At 36.1% G+C, this 16,072-nt stretch overlaps 1 protein-coding gene across 1 annotated transcript; it reads right to left on the bottom strand.

Moving 5' to 3' along the window:
* Positions 1-2,318: 2,318 nt before the first annotated feature.
* Positions 2,319-9,997, bottom strand: LOC128507036 (cytolytic toxin-alpha-like). The gene is made up of 9 exons (XM_053477663.1): positions 9,928-9,997; positions 9,700-9,792; positions 8,204-8,296; positions 4,318-6,056; positions 3,253-3,327; positions 3,045-3,133; positions 2,734-2,923; positions 2,532-2,645; positions 2,319-2,363 (listed from the first exon to the last, which is right to left on the bottom strand). Exons 2-9 carry the CDS (start codon positions 9,788-9,790, stop codon positions 2,319-2,321), a joined length of 2,436 nt encoding a protein of 811 aa, XP_053333638.1. The 5' UTR covers positions 9,791-9,792; positions 9,928-9,997.
* Positions 9,998-16,072: the final 6,075 nt, after the last annotated feature.

The following is a 16,072-nucleotide window of genomic DNA, read 5'->3' as shown; positions in this document are numbered from 1 at the left end:
AGGTTAATATGTATAGGTGAGAACAGCTGATTCACACTTGGGGAGAGTGAATAATTTGCATTTGAATGTTGTCTGGCATTGTAAGCACACGCAGTGACACTAAAAGAACAATAGGATTAATAGGAATAGGAGGCACTAAAGAGGAGGATTTTAATTTAGACTATAAAAAAAATTAACCTGCGTCTATTTTTAGGCATGCCAGCTGCCACTTTTTAGTATTATAATGCCCACATGACATGCTGTTGAGCTACCAATGCCAATGATCTCGGGTTTGCACCCTGCGCTATAAAATACGAGTACGACGGCCATCCGCGGACAGCAGTTCCTGCCTCCGTCCGCTCGTGCTGGCTCTTCTTTGAAGTCCCTGGGGCGCGTTCCATTTGCCCCGTTTGCATGCCGCACTTCCGCGTTGTGTGCGCGCGTCTCACTCACACCGCGTAGTAAAATCCACTGTACACCAACAAACTCCGAGTATTTTATAGCGCGGATAAACCCGGGATCATTAGCAAGGAGAGCTCTTCTTCACCATTCGTGCCTAATTCCGCAGCCCCGCTGCTTCGCATGTCTGAAGGGGAGGCCGCCTAACTAGTGAGCGAGGAGCGATATTGATTTGGGCGCACGCCGTGACAGGGTGAAAAAAAACTATTGTCCTCAAAAATGTAACAGATGAGGACTCTGATTAATGTGCAAAAACTAAATAATAAAAATATATAAGACTACATGCCTTTATAAGACTCAACTTTTATTTAAGCGCACTCACAATAACGAAAAAACGTGATTTTATAAATGTTTGAAAGCAAATAAGCTGCGCTCTTCTGTATTGTTTTTGGTAAACTTGAGCACGTCAGAAAATGAACGCAAACGTTTTTATTAATGGTCAGAGTCAGTCTGCTTGCTGTTTTCCCGACGCGTTCATAATCATTAGTCTACTTCTGCCGGTGTGCTCTGGAAAACTTTATGCATGCAGCTGAGCGCTGATTAAAACTATGGAGTAAATTAAAGAGGAGAATCACGATGTCGAATCGAAGTCCTGAGCCCAAACCTCATTTAAATTAAATTAACAAATATTATAAGTAAAAAAACAATAGCCCACGTTTAGAAACCGTTTATAAATTTTTTTCGACATGAGTTGGCCCAAATATGATGATTATTATAAAAAGCCAGAAGAAGTTCGTGTTCATAAAATAATATTTACTTAATAATATAATATATATAGTTCATTCATGTTTTTTGATGATGTCGACACATTTTTACGTTTTAAATAAGATATGTTGGCATATTAACGAATCAGGACATTCGCAGTTAACACTATCAGATAGCCTACTATCAGGAAATTAAATTAATTTCAACACCATGTAAACCAAGACATTGCCATGTCTTTCACTGTTTTGTCCCTGTTAAAACATTACAAAAAAATATATAAGAAACTTATTAAGAGTTTTAAAGCGAGAATTTGGGCATCTCATTCCATCATTATGAAACAATATTGTTTTAGACTAAGTAGTTATACACAGTTCTTCGTTGTACAGTACTTGGTCCGGCTTTTAGATAAAGTCCTTCCATGCGCCATCTGGCGGATATTCAGTGAAGCACAACACATTTATTTAAATTGAGGCATCCGGCGGGAAAACACGCACAGTCTTAATGGCCACATCTGTACTATATTGCATGGCATTTCGGTTAAAATACTTTGAAGATAATTTAAAAAATACATTTTGTGCTGAGAAACTGTCTAACTTGTTGTACAAAACTGTAACATCAATACCCTTCTTCGATCAAGAAAATACACATACACATCCGACCATATATTTATTATTTTCTTTATTAGAAGCATTGTAAATGTGTTGAAAAGGTATAAGCATAAAATAAGTTGTTCCTTAGTTTATAATAATAACAAGACTAAAATTATTTTAAACACTTGTGTAAGTGGTATACATAGCTAATTAAATGATGTCTTACAAAAAAAATAATAATAATAATAAAAGAAGTCAACTTTAAACAAATTTTGCTATTAAAATAAAAGATGAGATAAAATAAAGGTGTTTTTAACCAAATGTATTAATTTCATTTATATATCTCATTTCATTACAATAGCTGATTAATGTATTGCACTGAATTCAAAATAAATACCATTCAGTGCAGTGTTTATGTATACAAACCTACAGTATATTAATATTATGTGCCGGTTAAACTGTTATTTCTGCTGCCATAAAATCTACAGGTTGACTAATGCAATTCATCTATATAATTTCTAATGTAAAAAATCTAATAAAACATTACAGAATGTTTTCATAGGTTCTGATTAAAAACTGAAATACTCAAATTCTGTCAGGATCGGTGACTTTCAGCTTACCATCTTCAACCTAATGAAATACACACACACACACACACACACACACACACACACACACACACACACACAAAAACACACACACACACACAATATGGTTTACTGTAAAATACTCTACTTCTTGATAGTCATAACACTAAATGGTTTTCCTACAGTACTTAATAAAACAGAAAATATTTACTTTAATAATGTGAACAATGTTCATGCAGACATCTTCCCTCACTCCAACTGAAGTCACTTTGTCCACTGGCATACGGTGCTTGAATGTGCAGAATTCCAGGCCATTTACTATCACCTGAAAAATGTATATACATTGTATTTTATCCAAATGCTTATAGCTTCAAGTCAATTAATCCTAATTTAATTTGTCCATAATATCCCACCTCATAGCATTCTTGTTTAATACCCACGATGATATCAAAAGCTCCGCCTTTGACAAATGGGCATTCATGTTTCTCTTCATTATGCCATTTTCCTTCCCTGTGGCTGTTAAGGACCACAGACTTGGGTTGCATGCGAGGGTTGAAGTGGAAAGCAATGTTCTTCAGATCAATCTGAAAATCTATAGCAAAGCTAAAAAAAAATTTCTAATGTTTAAGAGAGTATACCAGATTCTAGTGAGCGATTTAAAATAATTTCATATTGGTTTTCATTTGAACTGTCATGTAGTACTGTACATAAATATTTAACATACCTGTCACAATTTGAAGTGACAATCCCTTGGAAAAACAAAGCCATACCAGGTCTCAAGCCTCCAGGAATTGATCCCAAATATGATTTTCTCTGTTGTGGTTGAGCATCATTCATTTTTCAAAGATAAATCTCCAATCGTGTTGTTAAATTATATATATATTTTAAAAAATCTATTAACATTATGAAGATATCATGATAATGTTACTTACAGTGCTGGGAACTGGTTGTGGGTCATCAGAATGCAAGGAAAAAATCTTGGAGCGTATGATGCCAGGACTTAGTTTCTTACAAAAGAAACAAAGAGAACTTAAAGGTAAGCAAGAGGCAGACTGAAAAATCTGTTAGACTAGAGCATTCACAGACATTCACAGAAAAGTAGCACAAATTAAAACTGCTCAAGACAATAGTAATTTAAAAACCATACTGAGAATATACAATGCATACTCTAGGGATGCCACAATTGTCACTATAACACTAAACCATTCAGTACGGCAGCCATGGTTCAATACACACTTGTGATTTTTTTGTTTTGTGTAACTAGTTTAATATGATGGTAGAATAATGCCCAAAATTAGCAAATGGAATGTAATCGTCAAACAAAGATGATGCCCAATCATAAAAAGAAATATTGTGTCGCAACTGTGACTGTCCCCACATACTGACTGCTGTTGAAAGCCCTAGCAAAAAAAAAAAAGAAGAATGTTTGCATAGCTGTTTCATTTGCATGCACAACACTTGTTGAACTTGTGGGTGTATATCATTTAAGCATTTTGGCCATACTCTAACACCCTTACTTGCCATGCATTAATTTATATTGAACTGGCTGTTTGTTTGTGCCTGTGAGTCAACATGCTAGGATGAGGAAACACCTCCCCATGAGCAAATATCAAATCACTATGCAATAAAGTTGGGGTGAAGCTGACAGTACTGCTTTAAAATTGTTCTCACAACTTTAACAGCAGCAATGAAGTGCCGCTGTCTTTCAAATCTGTGGTATGGGGCCATTTCGGTTTCAGTGTTCAATAACTTTCTTATATTGAAGAGAAATTAGGTAAACAAAGAATGACTGTCTACAATAAACCCTCATTCACTATTTCAGTTAAATTTGCCTAAAATGCCTAGGAATGAAATACTCTGACAGCCTGGGTAATTAGAAATGAACTAAACCACACCTAAGTGCATTGTTGCATCCCTCGCATTAACAATACAATCAATGTAAAATGATGTAATTTGTGTATAATAATAGTTGAGACAGAGTTATTAGCTTCACTCACTTCAGGCGTTTCCTGAAAAGTGAAGGCGACAGAGTCGCTGGCTTCACTCACTCCCACATCACTAACAGCTCTGTATTGGACACAGTAGCGTCCTGCTTCCTTTATTTGAGTCAGTGTAAAGCTGGTCTGGGCATCTGAAGTGTCTGTGACTGACCATTCATTGGCATCAGCTGCCGAATCAATTGATTGTGTCATCTTGTACTCAACTCTGAACTGTACCATCTTTCCAGTTGGGGTTTTTGAAAGCTTTAGGAGGACTTTCTCATTACTGGTCTCCACCACGGGTGGGGGGGGTTTGGATACAGGCTGAAACTTAGGGTCCGTCAGACTGCCTTTCTGATAAAGTCGGATAGAGGTTCCTGGATTGCTGGGGTCAGAGATGGAACCAATGATGAACTTCATTCTTTTATCTTTTGTATTGGCCTTTAAAAAACTTGTAAAGAGAGACAGATCCTGTCTCATTTTTTCAGCGATGTCAGGAGAAGTGAACCAAGGCTGTGCTTGAAAAAAGAGATCTTTCACACTTGTTTTCTCAAAGCTTGTAAACTCTTCAGAATTAAGAAAGTCTTCAATAGCCACTAGATAGGAGTCTTCATACTTGAGAGATGTAAAAGACAAGCATACCACCACATCAACATCAGGATGAAAGAGGATGGAATTAAGTGACCCTGGTGATTTCACAACTGTCAGGTCCTTCAGTCCACTGGTATAGAAACTCAGTATATTTAATTCAGTTGTGATGTCATCTAACCATCTGTTCATGTTGTTTGCAGTAAAGGGTGATCTGAGATGGAAGTTCAGGATGTCCCCAAGTGCCTTGTCCTCTTTTTCCCCACTCCGAATAGATGGCAAAACTTTGGCCAGTGCATTCTGGAATGCTATCTTATAATTACTGTGCAAGTGCTGGAACTTTTCCACTCTGACTTTAACATCAGGAAATTTGTCTATTGTTTGATTTTGGTTTAAATCATTGCACTGTCTGTCTACTTCTTCTAGCTCGTCCAGCAGTTTTTCAGTTTTTTCTACCAGGCTAAAACTGATTTCTTTTACCAATTTGGCAGCCTTATCATCTAAAAGTGTAAGAGGATACAGCCACACAGTCAGTGGTACACCATCATTCTTTCCTTTCTCCATTAGATTTGGCAATGTTTTGTACACTTCCAGGGCTTCCATGTATGTGGTGGGATTTTTGTTGAGTTTAAAGTCACCATAATACATGACACTCATGTTCTCAGCCAGAACCTTTTCCTCTTCTGTCATCTCCAGTGATGTTTCCCCCTTTAGGGAAAGGGTAGGGATCTTCTTGACCACTGCATGAAGGTTTCCTTCAACAGCCTGTTTGCACTGATTTTCTTTACTTGTATAATCAAACACCATAAAAGCCTGAGCTCCATATAGTACAGCTGTAACTACATGAGTGGCTGTTTTCTGGTCAAGTACTTGTGGATAGGTGATATTGCCAAACTCCTTAATAGTGAGTTGTTCAAATTTTGTTGTCTGGCTGTACTGCATAGTAACTCTGCACTGACGTGCTGAGGATTTGGTATCATGCAGAAACTTGGCTGATCCTTCAACCTCCACCAAGCCACCTAAGAAACTGGCTTTAAGGGAAGCACTAGCATCTAGAAGGTTAGCCTTTTCACTGAGAGTGTCAGAGGCAGCAAACTTGACAAATGTTTTAGTATTGTCACGCACGTCAAGATCATCATGTAATGCTTTCTTGTCCCATAAAGTAACACCTAAAAAAAAGCATGATAAATTATAGATGCATCACAAGTAGCATTTATTTAAATAGCTACCATATGCAGTATAAATAGCTGCAATATACTGTAGGCATGAACTTGTTACTAAAACAATGAAAAAATAATAATTAATAATAATAATTACTTGATAGTGCAAAAGTTTAAGATATCACATTCAAATAATACATTGTCTTCACATAATATAATGACCTTAGGTCAAAATATATGCTATTAGTACACCATTATCCATTTTCTTATCTTCTTAAGAACCCACATGTAAAGCCTCTTTTCTCAAAACTCAACAGTTTTTTGTGCAAATATATAATTTGTATAAATACTTCTTTCTTTATAAAAGCAATGCTGATCATCATATCATTAGTTTATAACAGAGACTGACCATCTATGAAAGAATTGTTATGGTCTAAGGTGTCAAACAATTTGGACCTTATTACTGTCAAAGATTTAGCAGCATCACAGAACTCCAACCCCAACAATATGGATAGCTCACACCTGCTTCTCCATACACATATAAAATCCTAACTTGAATGATATTTTTCCCAACCATGGACAGCTTATGGGAGATCTTCAGCAATGACTGGCTGAACTTAGGCTGAACTTCCAGAGAAGTTGAGCATCCATCACAAGCCTTACTCCAGTAAGTCTCGTTCAGGCTCTTGCACCCTTATTTTCCAATATGTCTGTCAAGATCATGCATTTAGACTTGTTTTAACAGTGCTGCTTGACCTGGAAGCTGTTAGCAACCTCATAGACCAATATACCACCAAGTAAGTTAAACTTTTCTTACATTCACTGGTTTAACCACTTACTGTAGCATGCAAGTGATTAATAAAGGACTCATTAGAGATGGTTCCAGCACAGTCTACACAGACGTCATTCCCCTACAAGTGAAAGCTCTGCACCAGGAGCAGATATACCTATTAATCCTCGAATAACATAACCTCAGATTTTCATGGATGCACCTGCATAATATTTTAATTCGGTGTTTCTTATCCTGGAGGACAAATTAACAGCCTTTTTTTTAATTGTAGTGAGTGTGGTAGAGCAGGGAAAACTCTAAATTTAAAGAGTAATCGTCCTCCAGGAATAAGATTGAAAACCACTGCACTCATTTTCTGGACTGAGAGAGAAATCACATTATGACACATCCACTTTACAGTCATATAAGAATTATTTGTAATTAAGAATGTGATGTCATGACACAAAAATCTGATCTGATCAAAAAATTCACTTGAACAATGTGTGCTTGTAATGGGAACATTGCCTATGTTTCAAGATAGAGAATTTTCAAATGGTTTTTGGTAATACACTAGTCTAAGTTTTTCCTGTCGTTCAGAGATCTGACTTTATAGCCTAAAGACATAGAAACAATTATACACTATATTTTTAACGAAACAACTTTTTTTTTATTTTTATTATTATTAGCTAACCACCTCCCATACTGTATGTCTCTGTACTCAAGGTGCTACTATATAGTGAATGATGCATTACCTGACAGCTTTAGTTGTAAGACACATGATGTGGATAAGCTAAATTAGGGACTATTTCAATGATTCGAAAAGGGTTTTTCATGCTCAGTGGGTGAAGGAAAAGCCATTTATTAGCTCCAGTAGGGTTCTGTGATGCATTTGCTCGGGCACAAATGGCAAATTTTACACTTGCTTATTTTTGAACTGCTTTAAGTTTCCATGCCCTCCTATCTTTTACAATATTTTTTACATAGAGTTGTTTCATGATATTAAAATCCTTAAATATGAAGTCTTTAAGAGACATTGCTCACATTTACTATAGCTCTTGATTTAAAAAAAGTTAATATATAATTGTGGTATAAATCAGAACTGTATAAAAAGAAAATTTATGGTTTATGTCATAGCAAAGGCAACTTTCATCCTGATTTCCAGCATGGCCAATGCAAACCAACTTCTTTTTTCCTTTTTTTTTTTGAATGAAAGTTTAAAAAAGGGCAAGAGGTGCTTAATCTAAGTCTAATGTCTTCATGTATATCATTATTGCATTTTATAATGCTGTAGTATTGATTACTACTGATTTAAATCACCACAAACCCTAAAATCCTAAAGTATATTAAACTACTAGAAATTACACATTGCCAGTCATGTAAATTGTACCTGGAATAAAGGAGTCTGTGCGGCAGTCATACAGCATGCCTGGATACAGAGGTCTTCCCAGCGCTGCCAATTTCATGCATATGGAATCCATGACTACAGTATTTACAGAAAATAATTATTGCAAGATTTATATCAACTCATTTCTTTGTAGAAAATATTCTTTAGGACAAATTAGAGACTTAGTCAGCATTTGTCAGGATAGTTAGATTTAGTCAGTAAAGCCCATCATCCTACCTTATTTGTAGTACTTTTTAAAGTTGGACTTTCTACTTAAAATTTAAACTCAGTGTTTTGCTGTTTTCTATTCAGAGACTGAATATAGTGTTGCTCTGGGTAGCTTTTAAGACACAGCAACTGCCAATTTGCATAAAGTGTTGGACTAAATATAGCATGCAATAAGCAAGTTATTGCTTACAGTTTTAAAGATTTGTGGTCAGACATGAAAGTGCGGTCATTACTCCTTAATAGCTAACCTGAATGCATATTTTTATCAATACAAAAATAATAAATATATTTCATATATCTATTTTTGATTTTCTTTCCAGGGAAAATGGTATTTCTGTTATTTCGCATCTTCCTTGGCTCCCACTTTTATCTTTTAATGTCTATTTTATTTGTGACCCTAAAACAACCATTTCAATATTAAACTGTCAATGACATTTTGTGCAAATGACAAATTTTAAACTTAAAGTTTGCATAGCTTTGAGCTTCTTCAAGTTTCTCTACCCTCTTATCCTTTACAATATTTTTTTTTTGCATAGGTGATTTTTTACATAATGTCTTATGATATTAAAATCCTTAATTATGAAGTCTCTTGAGAAAAATTGCTACACATTTACTATTGCTCTTGATTTTAAAACATTATAAGTATACAAGTGTGGTATAAGTCAGAACACAGTTCGAAAAGAAAAACTGTTAAAAAATTATATGGTGTTATGTTATAGCACAGGCCAATTGAATGCTGATTTTCTGCATGCCCAATGCAAGTCTCCATCTTTTTTTTCAAATATATATTATGAATACTAATAAACAGGGCGATGATATATTTAATGTAAGCATGGATATGATTTAAACATAGTCATGAGGTTAGATTTATAGATCTTTGATTTGCATATGTGATTTATTGCTGCCTATTGGTGAATAATGATAAAATAAAATAAAAATTATTATATATAATTCGGAAACAGATTTGAATTGCATTTCTTACTTAGAATAATGAAACTATTAATACTACGAAAGTGACCAATATAATAATAATAATAATAATAATAATAATAGTAATAATGATAATTAGTTATTTAAATTTCATTTTGGTATGAATTTTCCAATAGTTTTGGTGCAAAGTTTAATGTCTTCATCCATATTATTGCATTCTGTAATGATATAGCATGGATTACTACTGATTTGAGTCACCACAAACCTTTAAAATGCACAAAAGAATCCTAAATTATATTAAACTATTAAAAATTACACATTGCCAGTCATGTAAATTGTACCTGGAATAAAGGAATCTGTGCGGCAGTCACACAGCATCCCTGGATACAGAGGTCTTCCCAGCGCTGCTAAATTCATGCATTTGGAATCCATGACTATTTAAAGAAAATATTTATTGCAACAATTATAAAATCGAATTATTTCTTTGTATAAAATATTCTTCACGATAAATTTAAGTATTAGTCAGAATTAGTTAGGAAAAATTAAGTCAGTAAAGCCCATCATATTACCTTATTTGTAGCACTTATTGAAGTAGGACTTTCTACTTAAAATGTGTATTCTGTGTTCTGCTGTCTTCTATTCAGAGACTGTCAGAAGATAGTGATGCTCTGGGTAGCTCTTAAGACATTTATAGTTGCAGCAACTGCCAATTTGCATAAAGTGTTTATCAGATATAGCATGCAGTAAGGAAGTTATTGCTTACGGTTTTAAATATTTGTGGTCAGGCATGGAAGTACAGTTCTTTAATCGATAACTGAATATATATTTTTACTTAAGCAAAAATAATAAATATGGCTATTATTTGATATATTCTTACAATTTAAGTATAATTTATTTTCTATTTTGTTTTTTCTTTCAAAATAATTATAATAATAATAATAATAATAATAATAATAATAATAATAATAATGATTATTATTATAAACACCTTCATTTATTTTTAATTGACATTTTTTAATAATGACAATGCTATTTTATAAAACTTATAGAACAAAGGGTTTATAATAAAAATGGAAGTTTAAAAAATTGTCTTAACTTAAAGTTTTTATTCTTTTTCAGATAAATGTGTAGTAAATTACAGTATAAATTGTATTATTGTTAATAGAAATCTTTGCTAAACTTTTTTTAAGTGTGTTCTGAGTATTTTGTAATAAAGTCTTTTTGGTAGAGAGATAAGTAATAAAATGTATTTTCTATTTAACACACACACACACACACACACACACACACACACACGGACACACACTTGCGTGATGGGACTGTAGTCCCTTCAGTCTTTAGAATAATCATGCTTTCACAGAATTTCATAGAAACAGTCCCTAAGATACAATGGTACTAATCTTTTAAATTTAGACCTGATTCGCATTGATTCCAAATTATGTTTTTAATATTTCTTCTTTACCTTTTGGACAAGATCACGTGTGATGAAGTGACAATTGACTATGGGTTAAAGTTCTTGCCTTGCATTAAATTGGCTAATTGTCGAAGAATCTTGCATAAGATGGCTTGTGTCAAGCCATTCTTAAACCATCAGCGGTGTCTTACCTGGGCCACATAAAAGACTGGACTGTTACTCAGTGGGCCAAAGTCCTGTTTTTAGATGAAAGTAATTTTTTTTATTTAATTTGTAAATTAAGGTTTGCACAGTCAGTGGAGCCATGTCATCTGCTTGTGTTGGTCCACTGTGTTTTATGAGGCCCAAGGTTAGCACAGTTGTCTAACAGGAAGGTTTACAGCACTTTATGCTTCCCTCTGCTAAGCAGCCTTATGGAGATGCTGATTTACTTTTTCAAGCAGGACTTGCCACTTGCCGACACTGCCAAAAGTACTAATACTTGGTGTACAGACCATGGTTTCAATGCCTAATTGGCCAGCAAACTTGCCCAACCTAACCCTAACCCATAGAGAATCTATGTGGAATTATGAAGAGGAAGATGTGAGACACCAGACCCAATAACGCAGAAGAGCTAAAGGCCACCATCAGAGCAACCTGTTCCATGGGCATGAAGCGGGGTAAACAGTCACATAATGTAAAAGGAAATAAAAACTATATTAAAAACAATTCCTGTGGCTTTTTTCCTGTGGTAAAAAAGTATGTGTAGACTAGTATCTGACACATTTCTGTAGTGTGTGTGTCTGTGGCCTGCTTTTTTAAATGAAATGCAAGGCAGAATGCTTAAATTTTTGTATTGCTCTTGTGAATTGCACAACATTTTTTTAAGTATCATGATAAAAATCAAATAAATAAATGGCATTCTTAGAGTGTGTGGGTGTGTGTAATATATATATCTATAACACCATCTGTATACTAATGATGGGAAACTTTAAGCTGAAAAAATACATGCTGAATTTATCAGAATTAGGCATGAGAAAGCAATGTACTGTAATGGGTGAAAATTATCATCACCAAAATCTCTCAGTATAAAAGAAGGCATGGGAACTGCTGTTCAGCACATGAAATTACTTAGAAGCATAATATTTTCAGCTGATAACATACCAAGCAAAGTAAAAATGCAAAAAGCGCACAGCCGAGTCAAACTTAGTTTAAGTTTAATGTTAGATATGGGCACAACACAGAAAGAAGATGCATATGCTTTTAATCTATTTGAGGTTACATCAGCTACAAAGCAAATAATAGATACATGAAATTCAACATAAAAATTACAGAAATAAGGCCCAACAGAGAATTAACCCTTAGAGGGCGCCAAAGCGCCCAAAGACTGGTTTTTGTTGTGTTTTTTCTCCCTTCTATGAGTTTATAGAAGGGAAACTTTAGGGGTCCGTTCTTCGTACGTCGCTTGACAGATCCGAGATGAACTGACACATCTAAAATGAGATCATCGTCCTAATTATGATCTGGCTAAGTTGGTTCTTCGAGCTCACCTGTTGTTGATGATTAGTATAGCTGGATTGAGTTGTCTAGGATTATTGCGCGTTCGTGTGTTGGTTTAAAAGGCGATATGCATCGACAGTAGTAACACTGATCACAAGGCCTTTGGCTGACGAAATGGAAAAAGAGCGGCTAAATTTTTTTTGTGACACGTGTTATGCGCTAAATTGCCCCCCTGCCAAAGATTGCCCCCCCACATAATCGCTATCAAATATTATATTAGAACATAAATTTATAGGTTAATGGTTTACAAATTACATGAAACAATAAAATAAAATAAGCAATATGAAAATATCTATGCATATATGTATATGAAAAAATATAATGTATATACAACATGTATAATGTATATACAACATGTATATTTTTATATTGTTTATTTTATAATAAAAATTAGTTTCATCTGATTTTTCATTATAAAAAATATTTATTCTTATTATATATAAATATTTATTTGCATATTCATGACAAACCTTTGAAAAATAAATGTGTTACAAAATAAACATTATACAAGAATTTGTATTAATGGTCTTGATGGCTGTCTCGTCCCTAGGCTTCATTATAATAGAAATATCATATTTGATAATAATAAACCTATGAATTTATGTTCTAATATATTATTTGATAGCGATATATATGCAAGATACTTTTCCTTTCCCATGTGAGTCAGTCTGCGTCGGTGTGCTTTTTTGCAGCACACCGCTTCTAGCCGGCTTTTCATTAGCATCGCTAGCCCGTTAGCCCGGCTATCACAAGTTTGTTTACGCTCTTTCGCACCGGTTATTTCTATTTTTAGACACCATGTCGGTTGGGTCTCTGCCCCTGTGTGCAGGTGAGGAGACATTGGAGCTGCACTCGGTGGACTTGGAGATGGAGGCCGTGGAGAAGCTGATCCGCGACCTACAGGTGAAGCTGGTCCGGCTACAGCAGCGGAAAGCCACGCTGGAATCGTCGCGGACCGACGCTCACCTGTCTCAGGTAAATTCTCGGCATGAGAATTCTCCGACAACCTCTACTCCGCGTGCTTCTCTGCCCAGGTCCAACGCACCGAGAACGCAGCCTGCCCAGCTTTCCTTCACCCCGGCGCCGGGATACCACGAGGCCTGGAAACTTCAGCAGCGGAAGACGCGCGCCAAGCCCCGGGCGAGGACCTCTCCTCCTCCGCCACCACCCGTCTTCGAGATCTCAACCCGAAACCGCTTCGCTCCTCTCCGCGAGACGGCACACGACGCGCTGGTCATCGGAGACTCCATTGTCCGGCACGTGCGTGCTACCACAGCTAAAGGTAAGGCGTACACGCGCTGTTTACCTGGTGCACGTGTTCTTGATGTTGCTGCACAGGTGCCTGCGGCCCTGAGGAAGAACATTCGAGCTGTGGTTCTCCATGCTGGCACCAACGACATCAGGCTGAGGCAGACGGAGATCCTAAAGAAGGACTTCAGGAGCCTGGTTGAGAAGGTCCGCAGCACATTACCCACGACAAAGATCGTCGTATCTGGACCACTTCCGACATTTCAGAGAGGAATCGAGAGGTTCAGTAGATTATTTGCCTTCAATGAATGGTTACAATCTTGGTGTCAACAACAGAGATTACCCTTTGTTGATAACTGGAATGTTTTCTGGGAGCGTCCTAGGCTCTACCGCACAGATGGCCTGCACCCTAGCAGAGCTGGAGCAGCGGTCCTCTCTGACAACATCTCCAGGACATTACGAACCATCTGACTTGCGGTAAGTCATACCTCAGATTCTTTAGATATCAGCCACAATACAACCCACCATACTAATAGACGCACACACATAGCTTGTACTATAGAAACTGTGTCTATTCCCCGATTAGTGAGAAAAAAGAATAAATTCGTTAAATCCAGCCGAAACAATCTGGTAACCATTAAACCAGAAAAAGCCCAAATAAGTAATCGAAGTCTACCTCTAAAGTTTGGACTTCTCAACATTAGATCCCTTACGCTAAACCAACCGTCTGCTAGCTGCATAGAGTCGTCACTCAGGGTTCACTCTATTGAGACTGTGTCTGTTCCCCGAGCTAAAAACAAATTTAGAAAGACTCAGAAAGTCTGTTTTAGTAATTTAATTAGCATAAAGACCACAAACTTGGATCAGACTGAATGCGCAGCCGGCACCTCTGATCTGAAGCTAGGACTGTTAAATATTAGATCTCTCGCATCTAAAGCAGTTATAGTTAATGAAATTATCACAGATCAGGAGTTTGATATACTCTGTTTAACAGAAACCTGGATTAAACAGGACGAGTATGTAGCTCTAAATGAAGCTAGTCCTCCTGGATACAGCTACATACACCAGCCTCGGTTAACTGGTAGAGGAGGAGGCGTCGCAGTTATTCACAATGATAATTTGACTATTGTACAAAAACACGGACACAAATTTAATTCATTTGAAATTCTTTATAGTAACATAAGTGTATTTAACTATATTAAGTCAGCTCAGTCGATCCCGCTAATTGTCATTTACAGACCTCCAGGGCCGTACTCGGAATTTCTTAGTGAATTTGCAGATTTCCTCTCAAACCTAGTCATTTCTGTAGACAAAGTGTTAATTGCTGGAGATTTTAATATTCATTTTGAAAACCCAGAAGACCCTCTGAGAACTGCATTTATGTCTATACTGGACTCGGTAGGAGTAAATCAGTGTGTAGTAGGACCCACTCATAAAGCAGGTCACACTTTAGATTTAATAATATTATTTGGATTAAGTATAAGAAATTTATTCACAATACCACTATCTGAAGTTATCTCAGATCACTATCTTGTCTCATTGCAAGTGTGTCACAATAATAATGTACACACAGCGCCGCGCTACCGTATGAAACGTACATTCACATCAACTACCAAACAGAGCTTTATCAGTAATCTCCCAGAGTTCCCAACTTCGATTAGATCACCGTCTGACCCCACAGAACTCGATCAGGCGACTGAATATTTAGAGTCGACATTTCGCTATACCCTAGATAATGTAGCTCCAGTCAAAAGAAAAATTATTAGAGATAAAAAACTTGCTCCCTGGTATAACGATCACACGCGCACTTTAAAACAGACCGCTCGGAAATTAGAACGTAAATGGCGTCAAACTAAATTACTAGTATTTCAAATAGCATGGAAGGAGAGCATCCTGAACTATAGAAAAGCTCTTAGTGTAGCTAGATCAACATATCTCTCCACTCTTATAGAAGAAAATAAAAATAATCCTAGATTCTTATTTAATGCTGTAGCCAAATTAACCAGAAATAAGACCACTGCAGAAATCTCCACAACAACATCATGCAATAGTGAGGACTTCATGAACTTTTTTAATAATAAAATTGTAAATATTAGGCATAAAATTGAGGTTTTGAAACCGAACAATGTAATTGATGCAGATGTTAATCTAGCCATGTCAGACCAGAACCTAGAATACTTTACTCCCCTTGAAGAGAATGAACTAATTTCACTCATCTCTTCTTCAAATTCATCAACCTGTATATTAGATCCTGTACCGACACATTTTCTTAAACAGATAGTACCAGCAATAATAGAACCCCTGTTGAGAATAATTAATTCTTCACTCAGCATTGGATATGTTCCAAAATCTTTTAAATTAGCAGTTATCAAACCAATAATTAAGAAACCTGACCTCGACCCCTGTCAGCTGTCCAGTTACAGACCAATATCAAACCTCCCCTTTATCTCTAAGATCCTGGAAAAGATAGTAGCGGAGCAGCTATGCTCATATATACATAGGAATGGCATACA

Source organism: Clarias gariepinus, chromosome 18 (assembly GCF_024256425.1).
Source record: "Clarias gariepinus isolate MV-2021 ecotype Netherlands chromosome 18, CGAR_prim_01v2, whole genome shotgun sequence".
NCBI lineage: Eukaryota > Metazoa > Chordata > Actinopteri > Siluriformes > Clariidae > Clarias > Clarias gariepinus.
The sequence above is the reverse complement of the archived record's forward strand: the minus strand, read 5'-3'. Positions and strand labels throughout refer to the sequence as shown.